The sequence below is a fragment of the Setaria viridis genome, chromosome 8, assembly GCF_005286985.2.
Source record: "Setaria viridis chromosome 8, Setaria_viridis_v4.0, whole genome shotgun sequence".
Taxonomy (NCBI): Eukaryota; Viridiplantae; Streptophyta; class Magnoliopsida; order Poales; family Poaceae; genus Setaria; species Setaria viridis.
In genome coordinates this window covers 3,884,107-3,905,365 of record NC_048270.2, presented here as the reverse complement: position 1 = coordinate 3,905,365, position 21,259 = coordinate 3,884,107, and the positions used below count along the sequence as shown (strand labels likewise).

At 44.9% G+C, this 21,259-nt stretch overlaps 2 protein-coding genes and 1 pseudogene across 3 annotated transcripts in view; 1 reads left to right on the top strand and 2 right to left on the bottom strand.

The window, feature by feature from the left end:
* Nucleotides 1–19,850, top strand: part of LOC117866348 (uncharacterized) — a 31,748-nt gene extending 11,898 nt beyond the window's left edge. The window contains exons 3-6 of one of the 2 annotated variants that reach the window (XM_034750546.2): nucleotides 988–8,221; nucleotides 16,325–16,386; nucleotides 16,603–16,796; nucleotides 17,288–19,850. In XM_034750546.2, the coding sequence (XP_034606437.2) occupies nucleotides 17,325–19,532 (2,208 nt within the window). In that variant the 5' untranslated portion in view covers nucleotides 988–8,221; nucleotides 16,325–16,386; nucleotides 16,603–16,796; nucleotides 17,288–17,324 and the 3' untranslated portion in view covers nucleotides 19,533–19,850. Of the gene's footprint in view, nucleotides 1–987; nucleotides 8,222–15,423; nucleotides 15,862–16,324; nucleotides 16,387–16,602; nucleotides 16,797–17,287 lie in introns of those variants that run through there. The other variant, XM_072295523.1, reaches the window with a different exon arrangement.
* LOC117833282 (uncharacterized) lies at nucleotides 11,717–12,843 on the bottom strand (annotated as a pseudogene).
* Nucleotides 13,161–15,347, bottom strand: LOC117833281 (putative disease resistance protein RGA4). The gene is given in 4 exon segments (XM_072295524.1): nucleotides 13,161–13,298; nucleotides 13,716–14,200; nucleotides 14,203–14,772; nucleotides 15,207–15,347. Coding segments are annotated over 3 exon segments (1,071 nt in total). The 5' UTR covers nucleotides 14,753–14,772; nucleotides 15,207–15,347; the 3' UTR covers nucleotides 13,161–13,262.
* Nucleotides 19,851–21,259: the final 1,409 nt, after the last annotated feature.

Genomic DNA, 21,259 nt, shown 5'->3' with positions numbered 1-21,259 from the left:
CCCTGCCAGTCCTCTGCACTCCCTCACACTCACATCATTTCTTCGTCTATTTACCCAGCTTTGTTTTATCCAGCTTGTGCAGCTGCTGATTACTTACTACTAGAAAATGGAGCATTCATCCCGAGGCTTAGTACCGGTTGCATTTTAACCTGGTATCAATATGAGCATTAGTACCGAGCCGAGAAGCCTCCTTGGACCCCCTTTAGTACCGAGTGGAGGCTCCACCCGATACTAAAGGTCACCCATTAGAGGCACATTAGTATCGAGCCTCCACCCGGTACTAAAAGGTGGCCTTTAGTATCGGGTGGACTTCCCACCCGGTACTAAATCCATCCGCCCGCCCCATCCATGAGAAAGCAAGGCAGCAAAGGCCCCTTATCCATCTGTCCGTCCGCCCCTTATCCTCTCCTTCCTCTGCCTCAGCACCCTCATCCTCTCCTCTCGCTCCTAGCTCTCTCTCTCTCTCTTTCTCTCTCTCTCTCCGCACTCTGCCTTCCCTCCCCTCCCCCTCCGCTCGCCCCTCACCGACAGTGAGGAGTAGCGGCGGGATGAGGTGAGGCGGTGGCGGCGATGGCTGGCGGCGGGAGCGAGGGGGGGGGCGGAGGGTGGGCGGCGGGATGGCGGCATGCGGAGGTCGGAGGTGGGCGCGTGCGGGGGAGGGCGGCAGGAGGGGGCGGGCGGAGGACCGGCGGGGGCTGGCGGGGAATTTTATTTTTTTAATACCTTTAGTACCTGTTATTTCAATCGGTACTAAAGGCCTCCCTTTAGTACTGAACTACCAGTACCGGTTGCGAAACCGGTACTAAAGCGGTTCCAACCGGTACTAATGGTGTTTTTAATACCAGTACCCCCTTTACTCAAGCTTGAAGCAATACATACAAATATAATATCAGTCCGTCAATCCGTTTCTTTCATTTGCTCAAAGTTTTCTTCATGAGATCGAGTACAAGCCTAGCAAGAAAGTAAAGGAAGCTTTATTTGTTGCAGAAGTGGTAACCTCCATGGTGCCAGTCAGCAGGCAAAGCGTGAACTGCGATGATGAACCCCATGAAATCTATCACAAGACGCTGCGGGCAGTAACCCAGGTCGAGGTTTTCATGGCAGCAGCGGCCGTGCTTTTGTTCTTCCAACTTGCCTGTGGTTCGCTTCGTCGGCGAAGCAACAATGCCTTTATCCACGGGGGCCTGTGGGTGTCATACACCCTTCTCCCCCCTATTGTCACATATACCCTTGGCCTGATGCAGTCCTCTCAGGTGGTGGCTGTAATAATATATCCAGTGTGGGCGCTCTCTCTCTTCCTGATAGCAGGGGGTGTTAACTCAATCACAGTCTATGACCTTGATGACAACAGGCAGTGGAAGCGAGGACTCTTCGATATTCTTCAGTACGACATCTACTTCTGCATAATACTCTTTCAACTGCTCTACCCCATTCCTAGCGATCCAGGCACAGAAGAACAAGGGTCGTCATTCCTGAATAGCATAAGACGTCATTTGTGGCATCCTACCACTCTTCCTGTCTTCATCCTGTTTATCGCTGTCTGCATTGCTCATACGTTTTTTAGAATAATTGCAAGCTGGATGGTCAACTACTCCTATCCTAGCAAAGTGGTAGCGGATTACATGAAGGATTATGCCGCCAGTAGTAGTGCCAACTCAGGACCATTACCTGGAGGTGGTGATCATTCCCGAGATGAGTTCTTTGTCATCATGAAGGGCTGCAAGTACATGGTCCATTGGCCTGCCTACAAGGTAACCGGCACATGGAATGGTGCAAGCTCCCTATACAGATGTGAGCCAGTACCAAAGGAAGGAGTCGTCACTGTTGGCATGGTCTGGAACGAAACCCGTGAAGAAAAGTTCATCCCTCATGGCCTCAGCAGGTCACGGATTAAAGGTGCATGCCTATCGTATTCCTTATCCCACCTGCTAAGGCGTCGCTTCTTTGGGATGGATTGTGCTGAGGCTACCCTTCCAGAGACACGCCGGTTCGTTCTTGAAGGCTTGCTATCAGATAACAACAATAATGATGAATATACAGAAGCATTCAGGGTTATCGAGGTGGAGTTAGCTTTCCTGTATGATTTCTTCTACACCAGGTACGCTTTAATCTTTGGGATGGAAGGACTCTTCTTTTTCATGGTCATAGTGAAGATTATTTGCTCATTTGGCCTTGGAGTAGTCATGCTCTATACATCAATTTCCCAAAGACATTATCCTCGATTCAGTTTTTCTCAAGATTATTGGATACTTACAATCATACCTAGCGTGACTAGTGTCAGTGTCACAGTGGCAATCATTGGAACATTCCTCGCAGTAGAAGCATTGCAGTTCATACTGTACCTGAGATCTGATTGGGCCATGGTATCACTTGCTTGCTGCTCTATCACAGGAAGAGGAAGCTCAAATGAATTCATCCCATTTGCCTTACGCAAGGGATTTGGTTTTCTTTTTAGTAGGCACAGGCTCCCCTTATTCGGGTATTGACAGAACAGATTAGGCCAGTACTCTGTTATAGAAGGCTCAAAATTCTTTCGCTTGAGGAAAGACTTTGCCTTTGCATCAAGCACTCTGCCCACGTTCATTTCTTCCAAGGCCATTGCTTATCTGGGTCGATCTTTGGGCAATCTATTTTCAAGAAAAGGTTTGCATTTTGTCAAGTTACCGGATAAGCTGAAGCCTCAGATTGTTTGCATGCTGAAATCCAGCAGTGATGGTCATCTGACCAATGGGAAAGCATCATTGCAGCGCAACGGTGCTCTCCAACGGTTTTCTTGGACATTGCAGAATGAGTCTCAAACAGAGAGCATGCTTATTTGGCACATTGCAACTGATTACTGCAGAATATCACTATACGACGACACAGAAAAGTGTGTGGGATCTCCACAAGTGAGAAGCAGGCAGCTTCCCAGTTATGATAACCGTGAAGTCGCAACCAAATTGTCATGCTACTGCGCCTACCTGATGTCTAATGCCCCAGAATTGCTTCCAGGAAATTCCATTGACACCAGGTTTGTCTTTGATGAAACGATGTACAAAGCCAGAGAAGCATTGGGATTCAAGACTCGAGACAGAGATGGACTTCAGAGGGCCTTGTCCTTCTCCGGAGTCGACAACAGCATCTTCACCAAAGGACTAAAGCTTGGGACAGAGCTGGAGAACATAGAGGATCGTTCTCTGTGCTGGAAGGTGATGGCCGAGTTCTGGGTAGAAAACATCCTCTACATTGCGCCGTCGGACAACGCCAAGGCACACATCGAGCGCCTCGCGCAAGGTGGGGAGTTCCTGACCCACCTCTGGGCTCTCCTAACCCATGCTGGCATCCTGAATCGCAACCAGGAGCCAAAAACAGTGGAGGAACTGGCATAAGGCCTCTACATATTCGCTAGCTGTCGATCAGCATTCTTCTTCTTGACAGATGCAGTGCAAGCAAGGGGTGCTACCCATACATTCATGGTCGTATTCGGTCTGTAGTATCAGATCAGTTCCATTTATTTCGAAAAAGGTTGAAACATTTGACATCTATATTCCGTTTCTCTCTATTTGAAACCTTAGCTTAAATTTGTATCAGCTCTTGTTGTAGCAACTGTGGTATGATGTATGTATGGATCTAGTTGGCTTTCAAATCTTGATCTCGCTGGTTGGTGCCATTTTTATCCACATGTTAAGTCAAAACTACCTTTTATTAAATACCCTTTTGTATTTTGTTTAAAAATAGACTAGTCCATCAACCGTGCTCCCGCACGGGCTAATATTTTTAGAAGTTATTGTATTTGAAAATTATTTATAAATTAAACTCCTAACTAATAATCAAAATTGATTACCTACTACTTTCTTATTTTTTTCAATACGCCAACATAATACCTATATAGATATGTACCTATTTTGTCCAGTTATGATTGATTTTTAATTAATAATTACTCTATGCACTTTTTCATCCATATTCATAATTTTTCCATTTTGCATCGCACCTCCAATCCTCCGTACATTATGTTCAGCATACAAATCAATATTTTTCATCGATTCCTCACATACATGTATAAATGGTCTAAATGGTGACACTCATCATGTGTCTATACTTTAACTTGGTATTTTTATATTAATAATAACATAAATAGGTAATTTAGAATCATATATTAGTTTACTTTTTAACATTTTTGTATGATATACATGAAGATAATTAGCTTAAGATTTAGATGTTTAATTTAGGTTATTTTTAATAACAACTTACGTGGATAATATAGATAAAATTTTAGAATGACATTTTAAGTTATGCTTTACAATGATATGTATTAGTAAATTGGATGAAGATTATACGGTTACTTTAGATTATTTTTTATAATAGCCGAGCTTGGTAATTTTAGATATAGGTTTAGAGCTTATTTTTGAATATTTTCACAATGACAGTGGTGGGTAACTTTTTAGAAAATATAATAGATCAATAGCTATGATTATTAGAGTTTACAGGATTGGTGTTTGATGTTTTTGATTTTTATGAGAATTTGTCTCTTTTTTCTAGCTTATCTCGTGGGAACTAATGTGGAGTCTCCAATGGAAAAAAATAGGACTACATTGCTAAAAAAATATTACAATAAGCTACCTCTCGTTTGTTAAATATTCAAACACAATACTTATATACTTATTATCTTCATCCAATTGTGATAGATTTTAGTTAGTAATTACTCTATAATATTTTCATCCACATTTATAATCTTTAACTTTTCACTTTGCATCGCAGGTATGCGCTTGAATTTGTTTAATGAACCCTAAGTTTATGACACAATTTTGATATAGAAATCTATATTCTCATCACTTCCTCTATATCTTTATAAATGGTGACACATTATATGTATAGACCTTAATTATTATATCATATACCAATAGTTCAAGAGATAGACGATTTAGAATCATATATTGTTGTATATTTTTAATTAAGATTATTTAATTCAAACGTAGGGTTATCATGTTATTTTTAATAATGGCATGTGTGGTTAATATAGATGCAAATTTAATGGGTTCCTTTAAGTTTTTAAGTAATAGTGGTGGGCAATTTGGTTCAAATTAGGGGTTATTTTAAATATTGTTTATAATGGTATAAGTGGGTAATTTTGATGAAGATTAGGGGTTACTTTAGTTTATTTTATATAATGGCAGAGGTGGGTAATTTATATATAGATTTAGGGGGTTACTTTAGGCTATTTTCATAATGGCATAGGTGGGTAATTTTTTAGAAAACATAATAGATCCAATGGCTATGATGATTTGAATTTATCGATTGATGGTCGGATATTTTGATTTTTTGTGAGAATTTCTAGGATTTCTCTCTTTTTCTAGAGTGTCCACTTAGGAATCCTAGGTGGCTTCATCTAGAGGCTTCAAAAGGAGCCTCCAATTAGTAAGATTATAGGTCCTAATTTGCACTCTTAGTTAATACAATGGCATATACAGCCATTTCAGCTTTCACCATGATGCTCAAGTTGTTAATTTATTTTGTACTACCTCCATCCCGAAAAGAACGGCATTCTAGTTTTGTTGGAAGTCAAACTTTTTTAAGTTTAATCAAGTTTATAGAGAAGAGTATTAATATTTATGATGATAAATTAGTATTGTTGAATTCATCAAGAAATATATTTTCATAATATACCTACTTGATGTTGCAAATATTAATACTTCTCTCTATAAATTTGACCAATATAAATTTGGTCAAACTTATAATGATTTGACCTACGACAAACTAGAATGACATGTGCGTAATGGTATCTTTTATAAAAATAAGAGTGCGTACAACTAGACTATCAATGTACATATATTATAATATTTTAGTCAAACATATAAATTTATCTAAATTAACAACTTACATAGTTTATTGTCATAAATTACTAATGCAATTTAAAATGAACTGCCAACTTACACAATTATGTGTGTAATGGTATGTGATGGGCCTACAATGGATCGCAAATATTAACCAAATTCTGATGGGCCTAGGGAATAAAACAAGGATATTCATAAATCTAGTGAAAATTCTTTATTTGACACTGGAAGATAAGCTAATTTCTTATTTGACACTGTAAATTTCAGATTTTCTTATCTGACACTGAGTTTAACTCCATTTGATTCCGTCAGTAAAGTCACATGTACAGTACCACTTAGATTCCCCCTCCCTTTTTTCTTAACCAAAGCGACCTATAAACCACCTCCTAAATTCACTAAAACTTTTTTTAGTGATACAATAGAAATGAACCCATTTTACATAAAAATAAATTATAGCATTTAAAATATTGAAACTAAAATTCACCAAAATATGCTATATTTAAAGGTTATCTGAATTTTTAGGGAGCTAAAATACTTTCCAAAATTACGGAAACACACTTACCTGACGAGTAAAATTATGGAAACATTTAAAATATTGAAACTAAAATTCACAAAATATGCTATAGTTGAACGCTTGACGCCAGGCTGCTTCTGTCCGTTGATACGACCTGGAGGCGGTGTGGGCGGCTTTCATTGCAGTGCAAGCAGAGGCTTGACGCAACCAGGGAACCAAATAGCGATAGGCATTGCACCTGCACGCGTTGCCCAAATATGTCATAGACATGCTGCCGGTAAACTGGAATGAATGGAACAGCACGGGATGTCTCCAGGATGGAGGTGAAGCAGTTGCCGTGTACGCAAATTTACCTGACGAGCATAAGCAAAGGGGCAGACGTTTGTCCGCAGATCCATGTTGTCCAACCGTGAGGACCAATGGTGGTCACCCTTGAATGATGAGTGATTGAGAACGTTGTGTTGGTTTGATGTTGCTCTTGGCTTGTGATGTGCAGGTGTAGGATGCGATGTGGCGGTCGACGGCGTACGGTGAAGGTTAAGCGAAAGGTTCATGCCGATAGACCAAGGGCGGTGAAGGATGAACGCGAGTAGGCTTGGACCGATGGACCCGAGAAGTCCGGGCGAAGTCACGGGCGGTCCACATGGTGCACGGAATGGCGAGAGGGCATGACAGGATGGAGGCGGCGTCGGTCGAGTCAAGCGGGAGGCTTGGCAGAGGCCGGACACGCGTTAATGGACGGTTTGGGTGGTTTGGGCCTCAAAACCACCGCGCAGGCAGGTTTTCCGGTTTGGGCCTCAAAACCGGGGGCGAGCCCGGTGCGGCCGGAGCTTCGAGAAGGAGGGCACGTGGTGTCATCGCGAAGCTTGCGTCGAGGCGAAGCAAAGTCGTGAAGGCGGCGTGTCCGTCCGATGCGCGGATAAAAACTTGGACTAAAATGCCCCTGCGTGGGTAGTTATCTTAGTTGTAGCTGTAGGGGTAGTATAGTCTTTCGTCCTAGACTATAAATAGGGATGGGGGGCTGGTTATTTCAGTACCTCTTTTCTTAGCAACTTATTATCTATTTGCTTAGAGGCTAGTCATAAGCTTAAAGTGAGAGGAGAGAGGGGATTAGGGAGTGATTACTCTTTTCTCTTGATTTCTTCATCTTTAGTGGGTGGATGAAGGGAGGAGGCTAGTCCTCATCTTGTATAGAAGATGTTCTCGTGATTTAGCTTTATTTGTTATCTCAAATCGTGCTAAGTCTTTGATTCCCGAGCGTTTTTCTTTTTCCCTATTTTCGGAACTATTTTTGGAGATTTTTCGTTCATCATGTTTGAGCCCGAATCTCGTGAGATTGGTTGAAGGAAAATGTTGCTAGGACCTTGGAGAGCATTCGTGATATGATCCCCTTTCAAATCCCTCACGAATCCGGCTTGATTTTAAGTTTTTCCCAAATCGCGTTCTTGAGTTAGGGTTTCGGTTTTCTCCAAAATCCGTGATGGATACTTGAGCTTTTTGAGATCTTTTTCATGGATCCATTAGCCCTTGTGGTTGCGCATCTATGGCTCAAGTTTCGTCTCGATTCATGGAGCATTGAGGATAGATTTTTGAATTGAAGTTCGAACTGAGTTCTCGGTGCCTTTTGTTTTCTTTCTGTTCTTCAGGTCGAGCAGCAGACGAGAGGTCCGTGACGGCACACGCAAGTCTGCACCAGAGCAGCAGGCCAGCAAGTTGCGCAGCAGGTCGGGCAAGCCGCGCCGCAGGCTAGCTCGTTACCTGGGCCGGAACGGATCTGGTGGCCCAAGCTGCAGCAGCAGGTGCTCGCGGGCCAGGCTTTCAGCAATTCCAGGCAAGCACCCGCAGGCCATCCAGTGGCAGCAAGCCTGCCACTCACGCAAGGAGCAGATCAGCTACAGTGAGCTCATTCTTCTGGTCTTTTATTTAATTCACGCACCTTGGTAGTTAATTCCTATTTAGCTACTAAATTAGTTTTAAATCTTGCTAATCATGCCGAGCTATTTAAATTAACTGTTTCTTCTTGCATGCTTAGTTTATTTAATCAATTGCTAATCCTTCCATGCCTACTTAAGTAAGTGATTAGTAGTGTTCTTGTTTTGTCTCATCCGTGCAAATTTGATAGAATCGATTCATGCTATATTTCCGCTGTAATTTGTGCGTCTCTTATCGTTCCTAGGGTGAGCCAGTCACGAGTTGACTTGCGTCATCTTGACGATTGAACGCACCGTGTGCTTTGGGGTTGCATTTGGGACATAGACCTTGTTTTCGTTGAGAATTTTTATAGGCTCCCATTCACCCCCTTGGTCGCCCCTTCGGTCCTTCAAACCGGCTACAGCCCACTAGTCTTCAGTGGTGCACGTTGTCCTGTAAGCAATAAGCACTCACCTGTACTAGCATCGCAGCATCAAATCGACTACCTTCTGACAACCTGTAGTACTAGTAGGTGGAGAATGCACTGCTGCTTTTATCCATTGACCTGACGAGGAGACGACGCAGGCAGCTTCTTTGCAGTGCAGGCACACTCGAGACAACCAGCCAGACAGATGACGATAGGCAGTCCACCTACAGGCAATGCATCCATGGACATCACTTCATACGAAACATGGAAGCAGCCATGTGAAATGGACCAACACGATGTATACTCATGGCCATGGTCTCATGGATGCTGTGTGTCAATTTACCTGCAGCGTAGGCATAGAGGCTGACATTTTTCAGCATGCATGTCCTACCAGCCACTCGTCTTGAACAGGACATGTCGTTGAGTAAACAAGTACTGTTGATTATCCTATATTGAGTCAGGAAAAGGAAATTAAAACAACGTACATTGCTTGAAAAAACATTTTCAGTGGCGGACTGTAACCTACATGGTTTTCTTAAGGAACCGCCAGTAGAAATGCTTCTAAAGAAAATAAACTTTGAAAATAAAAAAATGATTTTGCGACCGGGCTAGAGCCAATATGAAACCCCCGAATACGTGTGTCACAAGTCCCAAGTTTTCGAATCCATAACCTCAAGACACATGTAAACCTTCATTACTACTGCTCCACATTGTGATTGGTAATAATATTAGTATAAACTTGCTTTTCAAACTTTGCGGAAGACAATTTCTAGAGGCATTCCACATAAGGAATAGTGTATAGAAATCGATTTCTTCAGCTGTTCCTTTAGAAATATACAATTTCTATAATGGTTTTGTACTGCATGTAGAAATTTATTTCTAATGGTGGACCATAGCTACAGTAGGCCCTCTGGACTGTAATTTAATCCTCTTGTAAAAATAGAGAGGAGATATTTAGAAAAATCATTTGTCTAGTGGTGAAATAGTAATTGAAAACATATTTTTTCTCCAACAACGCAGGAGAGCTGCGTGTCATTTTATTAAGAGAGAAAAGAAAGTACATAGAGAGGGGAAGAGCCCCCAAACTAAGTACCAAACACACCCCAACACTCACAAAACACAACGCACACCACACCCCAGAAGAAATTACTGGAGCGCCACACAAAACAGAAGAACAAGACCAAACAGCACGAAGTCTAAGCTGCTGGTGCAAGCGACCTAGCAAGCAACTCTCTGAGTTTAGAAGCTCCAGCCCGAACATGAATATTAGATGAAGCAGATCGATGTAGTGTTAATTTACCTCGATCTATATCAGAACTGCTGACATTGGTCTCAAAGCTGAAAGGGTCTCTTGTGTACAGGACGTACCATTTTCTTGGAATGCATTCCTTATCCGCATAAACCTTGACGTCATGAATATGACTGAATTTCTCCCACTCAGAGCCACATTTCCCTGCTGCTATAGCAGTGAGTAGCATAAGTTGCAGTCTACTGCAAATTCCTTGGTTTCACGACGTCATGCAGGTTTTCGGGGGAAGTTACCATGGCGCAAGCCACAGGAGTGAATCTCTGTCGTGCAGGCACACCCTTTAATACCTTCATCTTAGGGCACGTGTGGATCCTGAGCTTCTGCAACTTCCGGAGATTCTTAATGCTCTTCAGGACAGGGCAGTCCACGACATTAAGTGGGTGTTTGGTTCTTTTAGTCCATGGACTAAACTTTAGTCCCTACCCTATTTGTTTCCATGGACTAAAGTCCATTAATGCAGTTGAACAACCTTCTTCTCTCCCCGGAGCACCAGAGCACGCGCCCGCCCCCAGCCTGGTGCCCCTGAGCTCACCGGCGCCGCCCACCTCCATGCGCTCTAGATCAGCTCCGGCCACCCAGATCCACTCGGAGCTCAAGCTGCCCGCACTGGATCTCCTCCTGCGCCTCAGCCCCATCCACGGGCAAAGTTCACCTGTGGCCGGCGAGGGACCCCTCAAGCGTCCCTAGTGGCCTCCGCCTCATAGCAAGTAGAGGAGTGCGAGATCTGGGCGATGCTGGGGGGCCAAGCTCTAGGCAGAGGTCCAGGTGTGGGCGGCAGAGACTGAGCAGCGCTGACGGAGGTTCGGGAGGGGGCGGCACTCCAGGAAGCGGAGGAGCTCCGGGCTCGGGCGCCGCAGCGTGGAGCTCGCGGAGCTGTGACTTTGTGAGGTGGGAGCGGTGGCGGGGGAGCCTTCTCGCGGCGGGGGTGGCGGAGGATCCCTGGCACGGGCGGCAGGGGCCGGGCAGGAGGCGGCAGGAGGGAGGCTGGCGGAGGGAGCCGAGCGGGAGGAAGGGCAATAAATGAGGGGCAGGGGTGTCCCCAAGACCCTTTAGTCCACTTTAGTCAATCCCATATGGACTAGAGGACTAAACACTTTAGTCCATATTTTAGTCTACCTGTTTGGTACTTTAGGGACTAAAAGTGCCAAAAATAAGTGGACTAAACTTTAATCCTGGGTAACCAAACAGGTCCTAAGTTGAAAAACAGAAGAAAGGTTCTCAAGGGAGCTTAGGTACTTGACATTGGACACGTATAATGATCTCAACGACCTTGCATGGATGGAAAGACCAGGAGGGATGCGTCTCAACTTGCAACTCCCGAGACAAAGGGTCCGATTGGTTACCTGTACACCCCAACCTGGCTCGTATATGTGAGATAGGCTCGGTGTATGCAAATGCATGGTGTTTGGTTGACTGTGCATATCGAGCCTGGCTAGGAAGGGATGTTGTTTGGCTGCCCGTATGAAGATATGTTGTATGAAAAAATTATAAAATATTCATAAATATGATAGTTATTTTGCATGATTATACCCCAATAATCTTATTATGGCTTAATATTTATTAAAATATATTAATATCACTTAATACATACTAATTGGAAACTAATTGTATCATTAGCAATGCAAATCAAGTCACCACATGAGCCAGGCCCGCGCGAAACGCCCGCTCCCAGCGTTTCTGACGAGGCTCTGGCCTCCATTTTGCATGCACGCAGCCTGACTGAGGGGTGTCATGCGGGTAATCAATCAACCCCAAAGTTTCTGAAAAATAGGCATGGCCTGCACTTGCTCCTCCCACTCCCACTCCTCACAGTTCACCATTCTTATCAATTCCAGCTCCTGCAACTTGGGAAATTAAATAAGGCTGGTACCTGGGAACGATTGGTGCAATGACGCCGGTAGAATCGAAGAAGTTCGGGACCAATACGCTTGATATATAGCTGAAGCATGGTAAATATGAACGACCTCCAAGCAAGGAAGCTGACACAACCTATCTGGGAGCTCCGTGCAGCAAGTCAGATCACCCTTTGTTAGAATCCTCAAACTCTCAAGAGGTGCCGTGGCTGTTAAAATCATCCACCTTGGGAGCCGCCGACCAAAATACGAAGCCAGTCTAAGCAGGACGGAGGACAAAGCTCATCAAAGACCTCCTCGATTTGTTGCTGCTCTTCCTCAGCGATACCTCCTAGTCTATTGGTGCACTTCAAGGTCAGATTGCTAAGCCGCAACTTTTTATCCAGCATGGCCTTTGTGGCAAACGAGGAAGCAGATACATTTTCTAGGCAATTTATACCAAGGACACTGAGCTGTGAAAGTGGACCCAATTCTTGCAAACTACACAAGTCACCATCCATTTGGGCTGGACAATCCACTAGGTTTCTCATGTTATTAAGCACGCTAAAGCCCTTGGGTATACAATTTATTCTCGTGTCATTGAGATAAAGAGCCCTCAGCTGACGCAGCTCTACGATGCTGTCAGGGAGCTTCAGCAAACTCTCATTACGAGAAATTCTAATGTACTGCAAGAATTTCATCATCCCTATGCTTTCCGGTAATATAGAGAGGCTACAACGTTCCATGGACAGATACCTTAAGCGCTTGAGTTGATACAATGATTCAACCAGTGCAGCACAATTTATAGTCTAAATATATGTAGTGTCCGAAGATGTGAAAAAGTAACCAAGGAATCTCCATGCTTAGCCTTTATTCGCCCAATTGATACTAGCATTCTCACTGATTTCTGTGAGTTAAGAGAACTCCACTCCACAGTTGATTCTGATCCATCGTTGCACAGTGACAAACGAATGAATTTATGGGAATTAAGTTTACTAGTGATATCAGTTTCTCCCATGTGAGACACAAGTACATCTCTAGCCACATATTGACCATAGGAGCGTACAAAGGTCGTGCATGTTGCAACGATTTTTGCCGGTATAGTGGTTGCCTGGCTCTTTTAAGTTCCTGAACAATAGCTCATTGTAATACTCTCTTCCTATTTCTTCAAATTCATGTGAGTTTCCCTGAACAAATCCTTCACTAATCCACATGCCAACTACATCATCAGAGTAAAACCTTAAAACCTTAGGGAGGAGGGGAAAAGTGCAGGAAGCATTGCTTCACAGATGCATGCAAATCTTCGTAGCTAAGGTATATTGCATAATTGAGCTCTTCGGGCATTTCAGTTATTGACCATATTGTATCATTTAGAACCTTTTCCCAATCACCTGGTGTTTTCCTTTTCCGCCGCAAGAGTCCTCCCATTACTTTGACAGCAAGTGGCAAACGATCACATTTAGCTTGTCAATCTCAGGTTCAGTATTTTCATTTCCTGGTAGTACAAGAAGTTTAAGCACAACGAACGTGTAAGAAAGGGTATGTCTATAGACCTACTAATGTGTTCTCTAGTAATAATAAGCACAAAAAAATACAGTGCTTGGTAGAGGTTTCAACCAGTACCATTTGTGATATGGAAAATTAACTACATAAACTCTGATGAATGAATGGTTTCTCTCAGCTCTCATGTTCTTTGGGGGCCCACCAATGTAGAAATTGATTTTTTGCAATTGAAAAAAACTATTGTTGCAAGACATGAGTGGATGTCTAGCTTTTAGCTATTGAGTGAAACTATCGTGGAACACATGCTTCCTGAATGGATAGCAACATATAGCAAAGAAAGCATGCGCGCGGGCATGAAATGGACACAAATGAATCTAATGTGTGTAGTAACTTGTACGGTTGTACCAACCTGCTTCTTGAGAAGGGACCAGGCATCCTCAGGACGTAATTTTTGGACATGGTGGTAGGGCTCCTCAGCTTTGGTCCCTCGAGCGACCGTAGTATGCCTTGTGGTCATAAGGACACTGCTACCTCGAGCTAGAGCATTGGCTAATGGAGTTTGGAGCACTCCCTCCCAAACGCGGTGGTCCCAAACATCATCCATCACCAGTAATGCCTTGTGTCCCTTCACTGCTTCCTTAAGGATTTGTTCAGGCACGGCCTTTGTATTTGCAGTTGTTCGGTGGCCTCCTGCAACTTCTATGGCGCTCATTAGCAGCTCAGTCTCACTAAAATCTTTATTGACACACAACCACATCCTCTTTGTGAACTCTTGTTGGATTTCTTCATTGTTGAAGATCTTCTGGGCGAGGATGGTCTTGCCTATCCCGCCAACTCCCACAATAGCAAAAACTTTTATTTTGTTTTCTTCACTGTTTGTTCCTTCCTTTTCCTCAGAATCTCCACCAGATTTCTTGTGTCCTCCTGAATTTTCTCACCAACCAAACCAGACTCGTCAAGCTCCCCTGATGTCTCACGGCTACTAGGACGAGATGACGCCACCCTTCTATTACGGTACTCATATGAACCGAGGTTGATGAATCCGAAGTCCACGCTACGGTTTCTGATTTGTTCTAACCTCTGGTTAAGCTTCTTGATGCGCTTGCCCATGTCATGCGCGTGTAGAGGATTCCGCATGCAAAAGAGCGATGGGTTAAAGCACCGTATGTCAGGCCTTGGACATCGCTCCATCGCCTTGAGTTGGCACAGATCAAGAATGTTGCTGGCTTCATACAATGTGTCCCGAAGCTCTCCAACCCATGCCTTCACACTTAGGTCGGTGATGTTCCTGCTGTCTGCATCGGCGAGAAAGTTCTTGAGGTCAAGCTTGACAGCCATCTTGTCGATCTCCTCAGAAACCCCTAGCAACATATGCACCTCTTCTTTGGCCATATCCACCACCATGTTTTGGACGTAGGATGCCAAAGCATCAAGGACTGCTGCCATTAATGGCACTTCGATTCTCACTGTAAAAGATTTCGACCAGATCTCAGCACGAGGCAGTTAATTAGACTGTCTACAGTTCTGCCTGTAGCAAATATCCTATGCTTGCTCATTCTTATCTTGTACCAAAACAGATGTTACAACCGAATGCTAAAATTTTGGTTCTCTGCTTTTTTATGAAAAAAAGAGGGGTTATCACCTACTGATTATATATTAATAAAGATACAAGGTAACAACACATATGACTAGTTCAAGAAACAAAAAAACAAGGAACAAAGAAGATGAAACATGACGGTTTCTCTGCTTGTTGCTACTGGTGATTCAGATATTGCTTGATGCAACTTGTGCAGTTTCCTACATACATCATGGGATCATCACTGAGGCCCCTGAATTTCATTGGCCCTTTGGAGAGAGAGAGAGAGAGAGAGAGAGAGAGAGAGAGGATGTATATATGCACCTGAATTTGAGCACGGGACTCTTGGATCTCTGGGCAGGGATACAGATGACCGCAGTACTCTGTTTATATTCCGAAAGCTGAGATCTTGACCTGGTTTCCAAGAACAATATTGATGGCAGAGTTTGTGTTTGGGTCAGTTCTATTTCAGCACCAATTTCTAGTCGATGTGTCTCAACTAATCACAATTGGTTGTTATCTGGGGCATTTCAGTAAAAAAAATGTAGCCAAGTTGCTCGTCTTGGTCTCGTACAAGCAATGGCTTTGTTAGCGCGGTGATGTTTGGCCTGCATAGTCAACTTTAATTTAGTGTATGCCTCAAGCAGACTAAAGGAACAAGCTTTATAATACCTGGCAGCTCGTAGCAAATGGCTACTAATTAAATTGATCTTAGCTGTGCATAATATACCAAGGAGTTGTTGGTGCCTCACCATCGCTTTGCATACATTGACCGCTGTGTGCAAGGATACCTCTTTGATCTTAGCGGCTTGCTATGTGATTAACACCGCTATAAAAAAAAAGTATTCCGCAGACACCTCTTTTTGTTTTCAGGGCTGTTGCACTTTGAGATCAGGGCTAGAAATAACAACACGGGCCCATGGCCCTAGGATGGCTATTTCAGGACGGTTTCTTGTGGCAACCAGCCCTAGAAATAGAGGTATTTTTATGACCTGTTATTGTATGTTGTAGCACAATTTCAGTTTGTTTGTTTTGGATGGAGGTCGACATGAGCAGAGCGGTGGACGTGAGAACTAAACATAGTCCCTATCACATCCAATATTTAGATACTAATTACGAGTATTAAATATAGGTTAATTACAAAACCAATTGCATAAATGAAGACTAATTGCATGAAGAAGTTTTTTACCCAGGTATATGGGTGGCGGTCTAGTCTACGAATTGATTGTCATTAGTTTTTGGGATATGTTTTAATTTTTTTAGACTATGTGCATCCCGCTATGCATTGCAGAGGTTGGAAGTATTTTTCAAGACTTTGTATCAACTCAATGTGATGTTCTTCCTTATAAAAAAATACATGCAAGCGTGCAACTGCAAGCTACTCTGTTTTGTGTAGCATGTTTTCTTAGCTTCCTCCTGTTGATTCAATATATCATCCGCAGCCGGCCGGAGGCGGATGGCGTTGGCTTACTTGAGAGCATGTCCAATCGAAGACGAGTGGCTGGTACGTCAGCGCCTCTGCGAACGCTTCAAGTAAATTTGGAGCGCAAGGGACTAGTATTTGGTTGCAGCAACAATTGTACATTTCGTTCTGTTCAAATAATTTTACACAAACATTCACGTATCTACGAATGCATATCTTCCCCTGACAGTTACTCGTACAATAATCATCGATGTTTCATCCATATTCCAGTGTAACTTATTTGGGCAATGCCTGCAGGTGGCATGCCTATTGTAATTTGGTTGCCTGGTTGGTGAAGCCGCCAGTCTCACCTCATTGGATCAGTAGATCGCAGCAGCAGGGTCTGCATTTAACAAAGAACTCTGCTTTGCTTTGCCCCCAACAAACAGAGTTACCTTGTCCCCTCTACTAGAGCAAACATCTGCAGATCCAAGAGAACCCTGCGAATTGAGGTGCGTACTCTCCCCCTCTCCCAATTTTTGCTTCCCTTAGATTCTTACCTTGAGAGCCAAAAATTTGCAGCCCCTAGAGTATCTAGCGCTACAGAGTACCCCTAGCCTCTCTACCACCACAAAGATTTGGAGATTTATATTAAGATACCACTGCGAATTTAGGTGCATACTCTCTCCCTCGATCTTTAAGTAAGCACCGCAGTTTTTATAGAGGAATGGAAACAATTCCCTGCAATTTAATTTTTAAAATATAGTGTACGTCTAGATATTTCCTTCCGTTTCAAATTGTTGATCATTTTAATTTTTAATTCATAGATATTATGCATCTAGATATAGTGTACGTCTAGAATATTAACTATGAATCTAGAAAAGTCAAAACGACCTACAATTTGAAACGGAGGGAATACAAGCCAAGAGCGAGCTACCCGCACCCTCGTTGTTTTAATACCACTGCCATCTCAATTTCTGATTCCATCCATCTTCTTCATTAGTCTCCTTCACACGCACGCCTCTCTGTGACAAACCGAGATGCCACGAGAACTGATGGAGGCGCCGGCGCTGGCGCCGGCGATGGTGATGGCGATGGGGCCGAAAGCCTCAGTGGTTGCTGCCTACCTCAAAGCCCTGCTCCGGATGGTGATGACGCTGGATCTCGTAGCCTGCAAGGTAATTGCCGCATCAGTGATATGGGTTATCCTACGCCAGCTTCAGAGTGTCTTGGGTCCCATGCGTCGTCGCTCCGGGCACTGGCTCGTCCAGTATGGTGCATTGGCAGTCTACTATCTTCCCACTCTTATCGCGTTTTACACAGCCAATGCCGTGTATTCCTCCTCCTCTGACATTAAAATTGTCCTCGGCGTCGTTTGCTCTGTATTGCTCTTTTCTTGTGCCCGTGGTCCGGTTACTATGACAGCCTTCACTCTGGACCATGGTCCAAGAAGACTCCAGAGCTGGCGACTGCTCCCATGGCTTCTCTACTTCGCTTGGCTACGGTGGGGTTTGATTTGGGGGCACCGTAAACTGACGGTATCGGATCTGTGTATTACAATTATATGGATTGCTCCGGTTTTATATGTTCTGCTGGCTAAACCACGAACAGTCTTTCTGGATTGCGAGACCAAAACGTTTGCTGACTATATGGTGCGTGAGTCCAGGTCGTCGTCACCGTTCTTCGATGGGGAACTTCCTGACGGCCTGCACGATGGCTGCAAATATCCTTTTATGCTGAGAGATGGCCGATGGATCAATTTCAGTGATGTGCTGCAGCACCACAGCCGGCTGCCAACAGATTGGGCCGTGGATACAGACATTTGCCTCTCCTACAGCTTCTGCCGGCTCTTAGCACGGCGCTACTTTGGGTTCCCTTGCTCTGAGGACGGAAATCCGCAGGTGCGTGACTTTGTACTGACGGAGCTGCTAGCAGACTGCAACAGGGCATTCACCATTGTCGAGGTCCAGTTAGCTCTCCTTCATGATTACTTCTTCACCAACTACCACTCGGACATAACTTATGGCTTCGTATCATATAAACAAGGGATAGTGAAATTGGCCCGTGTGTCACTGTCCTTCCTAGCTTGTTATGCAGTGGGGTTTCTAATTGGAGGACTTGTTATAGTTTTTTCAGGTGGTCATTTTTATTCAGGTCCTCTGGCACTACTCGTTTCGGCTGCACCAGGAGTTATCATGTACACCGTGATTCAGCAGCCCCAGTTTCCCTTTTTGCCAAGCTACTGGCATCCAATACGGAATCTCTTTCTGTATTACCCTGCAGCGACCGGCATTCCTTCCGGTTTTTCTGTCATCGACCGGACTGCTGCTCCACATAATCAGAATTATTCACGGCCGTCGTACTGGCGGGAGAAAATGGGTCAGTACTCAGTCATGGAAGACTATGATAGCCGCTCATCCAAGAAGGCAATTATAGCATGGTGCAAGGTCCATGTGCTATCCCAAGTGTCTTATGGTTTCATTAAGCATCACCCGGTAGACAAAGAAGACGTCAGTGTTCCGGACAGCCTGAGAATGATGGTAGCGCGTACTATCAAGTACACAAATGGTCCGCCAACCATGGGCACGAGGTCACTGCGGGTGCACGGCCTGGATGATGACTTGTCATGGACCTGCACGCAAGAGACACTCACGCACACCATCCTCATATGGCACATTGCAACCTGCTGCTGCGACATGTCCCAGCCACTGGAGGAGGAAATAACGCCCCAGCAAACACAGGATGAGGGCATGTCCCAGCCACTGGAGGAGCCGAGCACTGGATATCGCAAAGTCGCCACGACGTTGTCAAGATACTGCGCCTACTTGGTGGCATTTCTTCCTGAATTGCTCCCAGAGCACAGTCTGACGGCGAAGGTCGTCCTTCAACAGGTGTTGCAGGAACCAAAAGATCTACTAGGATCAACAAGGATGTCTATGGAGGCCAAGAGAAGCAAGATTCAGGAACTTGAGCTGCCAGAAGAGGACTCTAGCCTGACGACCTTTCAGAAAGGTGTGCGGCTCGGACGGCAACTTGAGCAGCAGGTAGCAGACGTCTCGTTGCGCTGGAAGACCATGGCGGATTTCTGGGTGGAGATGATCCTGTACGTCGCGTCGTCGTCTGACAATGCCACTGCACACGTTGAGCAGCTCGCGCAAGGTGGGGAGTTCGTGACACACCTCTGGGCCTTGCTCTGTAACGCAGGAATCGTCATGAAGCGGGCAGCAGAGGAACCTGCCACATCATGAGCTTGTTGTCCGATTGCATCAGGCCGACTCTGGCAACGAGCATAAATTCTCAGCATACACACCAGTTGTGTTACACCCGTGTACTTCTGCCGCATGCTGTTGTCTTTTTTTCTTATGCATCTGTTATTTGTGTTTGTGAGTCCTTCCTTCACAGTGTTGTTTCAGATTGGCTGTTGTACTACTTAGGTTACTGTTAAGTAATGTGTGGAACCCAAGAATTATATTGTGATGTTAATGACAGTCAATGCCACGAGTCCATCATTTGTACCTTGTAAAGCTAGCAACGCCTTTATCCAAGAAGCAGAAGGACGATTAGGATCTGGCACCGACTTCTGCCTCTGGATCTGACACCACTCCTCCCGCCACCGCCTTCGCCGCAACGTCCCCCTTCACTGCCACTGCCACCGCCACTGCCATGCTACCCTCGCCGCCCGTGCAGCGAGCGCGTCCCCTGGAGACACGCGGACATGCAGAGCACGAGCCGCAGGTCTAGCCAATCTGCCATTCCACAGGAACTGTGTACTGAACTATACGAGCCCGAAGTCATGTAATAGACGTAGTGGGCCTGAGTTTCGTCCTGAGCCTTATAGCTCATGTACCAATTTGCCGGCCCGTTGGCCACAACTGGGCATCTGACGCCGCTGGAGGACAACTCTGGAAATGGTCTGCCGCCAGCTCGTGGGAGTCATTGTTTTGGTGTATCTGTCAATCCGGCAGCAGAGGAGGTTAGGATAGTAAAAAAAGAATGAGTGGCCTCTAGAATTTCCTGTTAGCATATGTCGGCCATGATATTTTACAAACGACTTAGCGCCGTACATTGTGATATACTGATATGGGCACTGCAGGGAGAGACATCACCTGGAGTGCACATCCAATGGACATGTACATTAGATCAGCTCATGGCACTCAAGGTGCAGTGAACACTGGACATTATAATGTCGGTTGCTAGTGCTAAATAAAACATCCTGTTCGGTGCTGCTACTACCCTCTCTGTCCACTGGTAGAAAACGGACTATTAGTTCTGGTTGGGAAGAAGCATATCTGTTCAAAAACCAACCCGGATAAACTTTTCAAGACAAAAGGGGATCCTTTAGCCCCAGATCCCCCTTTAGTCCTGGTTGGTGTTACCAACCAGGACTAAAAAATTTTAAAAAAAAAACAGCCCACGCCCGCTGGCCGCGCCCGCCGCCTCACCTCAGCCTCGCCCGCCCGCTCCGTTGGTGTCGCTCCGCCCGCCTCGGCTCTTCCTCTCTCCACCCCGCACCACCACCTGCCGCTTGGGTCCCCCACGCGCTAGCCGTGCCCTCGTCCCGCTGCCGCTCCTCACTCCCTGTGAGGGGCGAGGAGAGGGGGAAGGAGAGGCGTAGCAGGGGGAGGGGGCGGCCACCCATGCCGGAGGAAGAGGAGGAGGAAGGAGAGGAGGAGCAAGGAGAGGAGGAGGAGGGGCGGCCACCAACGCTAGAAGAAAGCAGGGAGAGGAGCAGATGAAACTTGGGCGGAGACTTGGGCGCGTGGAGACCTGTGCGCCCCGTGTTTGTTCCACGAGAGACATAGTTTGTAATCCATCCGTCTTATAAAAAATATATTCATCGTAAAAGATTTTGTCCCAAATAAATAGATTTGTTGACCATCCAATAGCTTCACAAAGTTTGAATGGCCAATCTAACAAAAGGCCACAGTATAATAAGCTAAGGGCACCTACGTCATTTCTCCATAGTACAAAACCT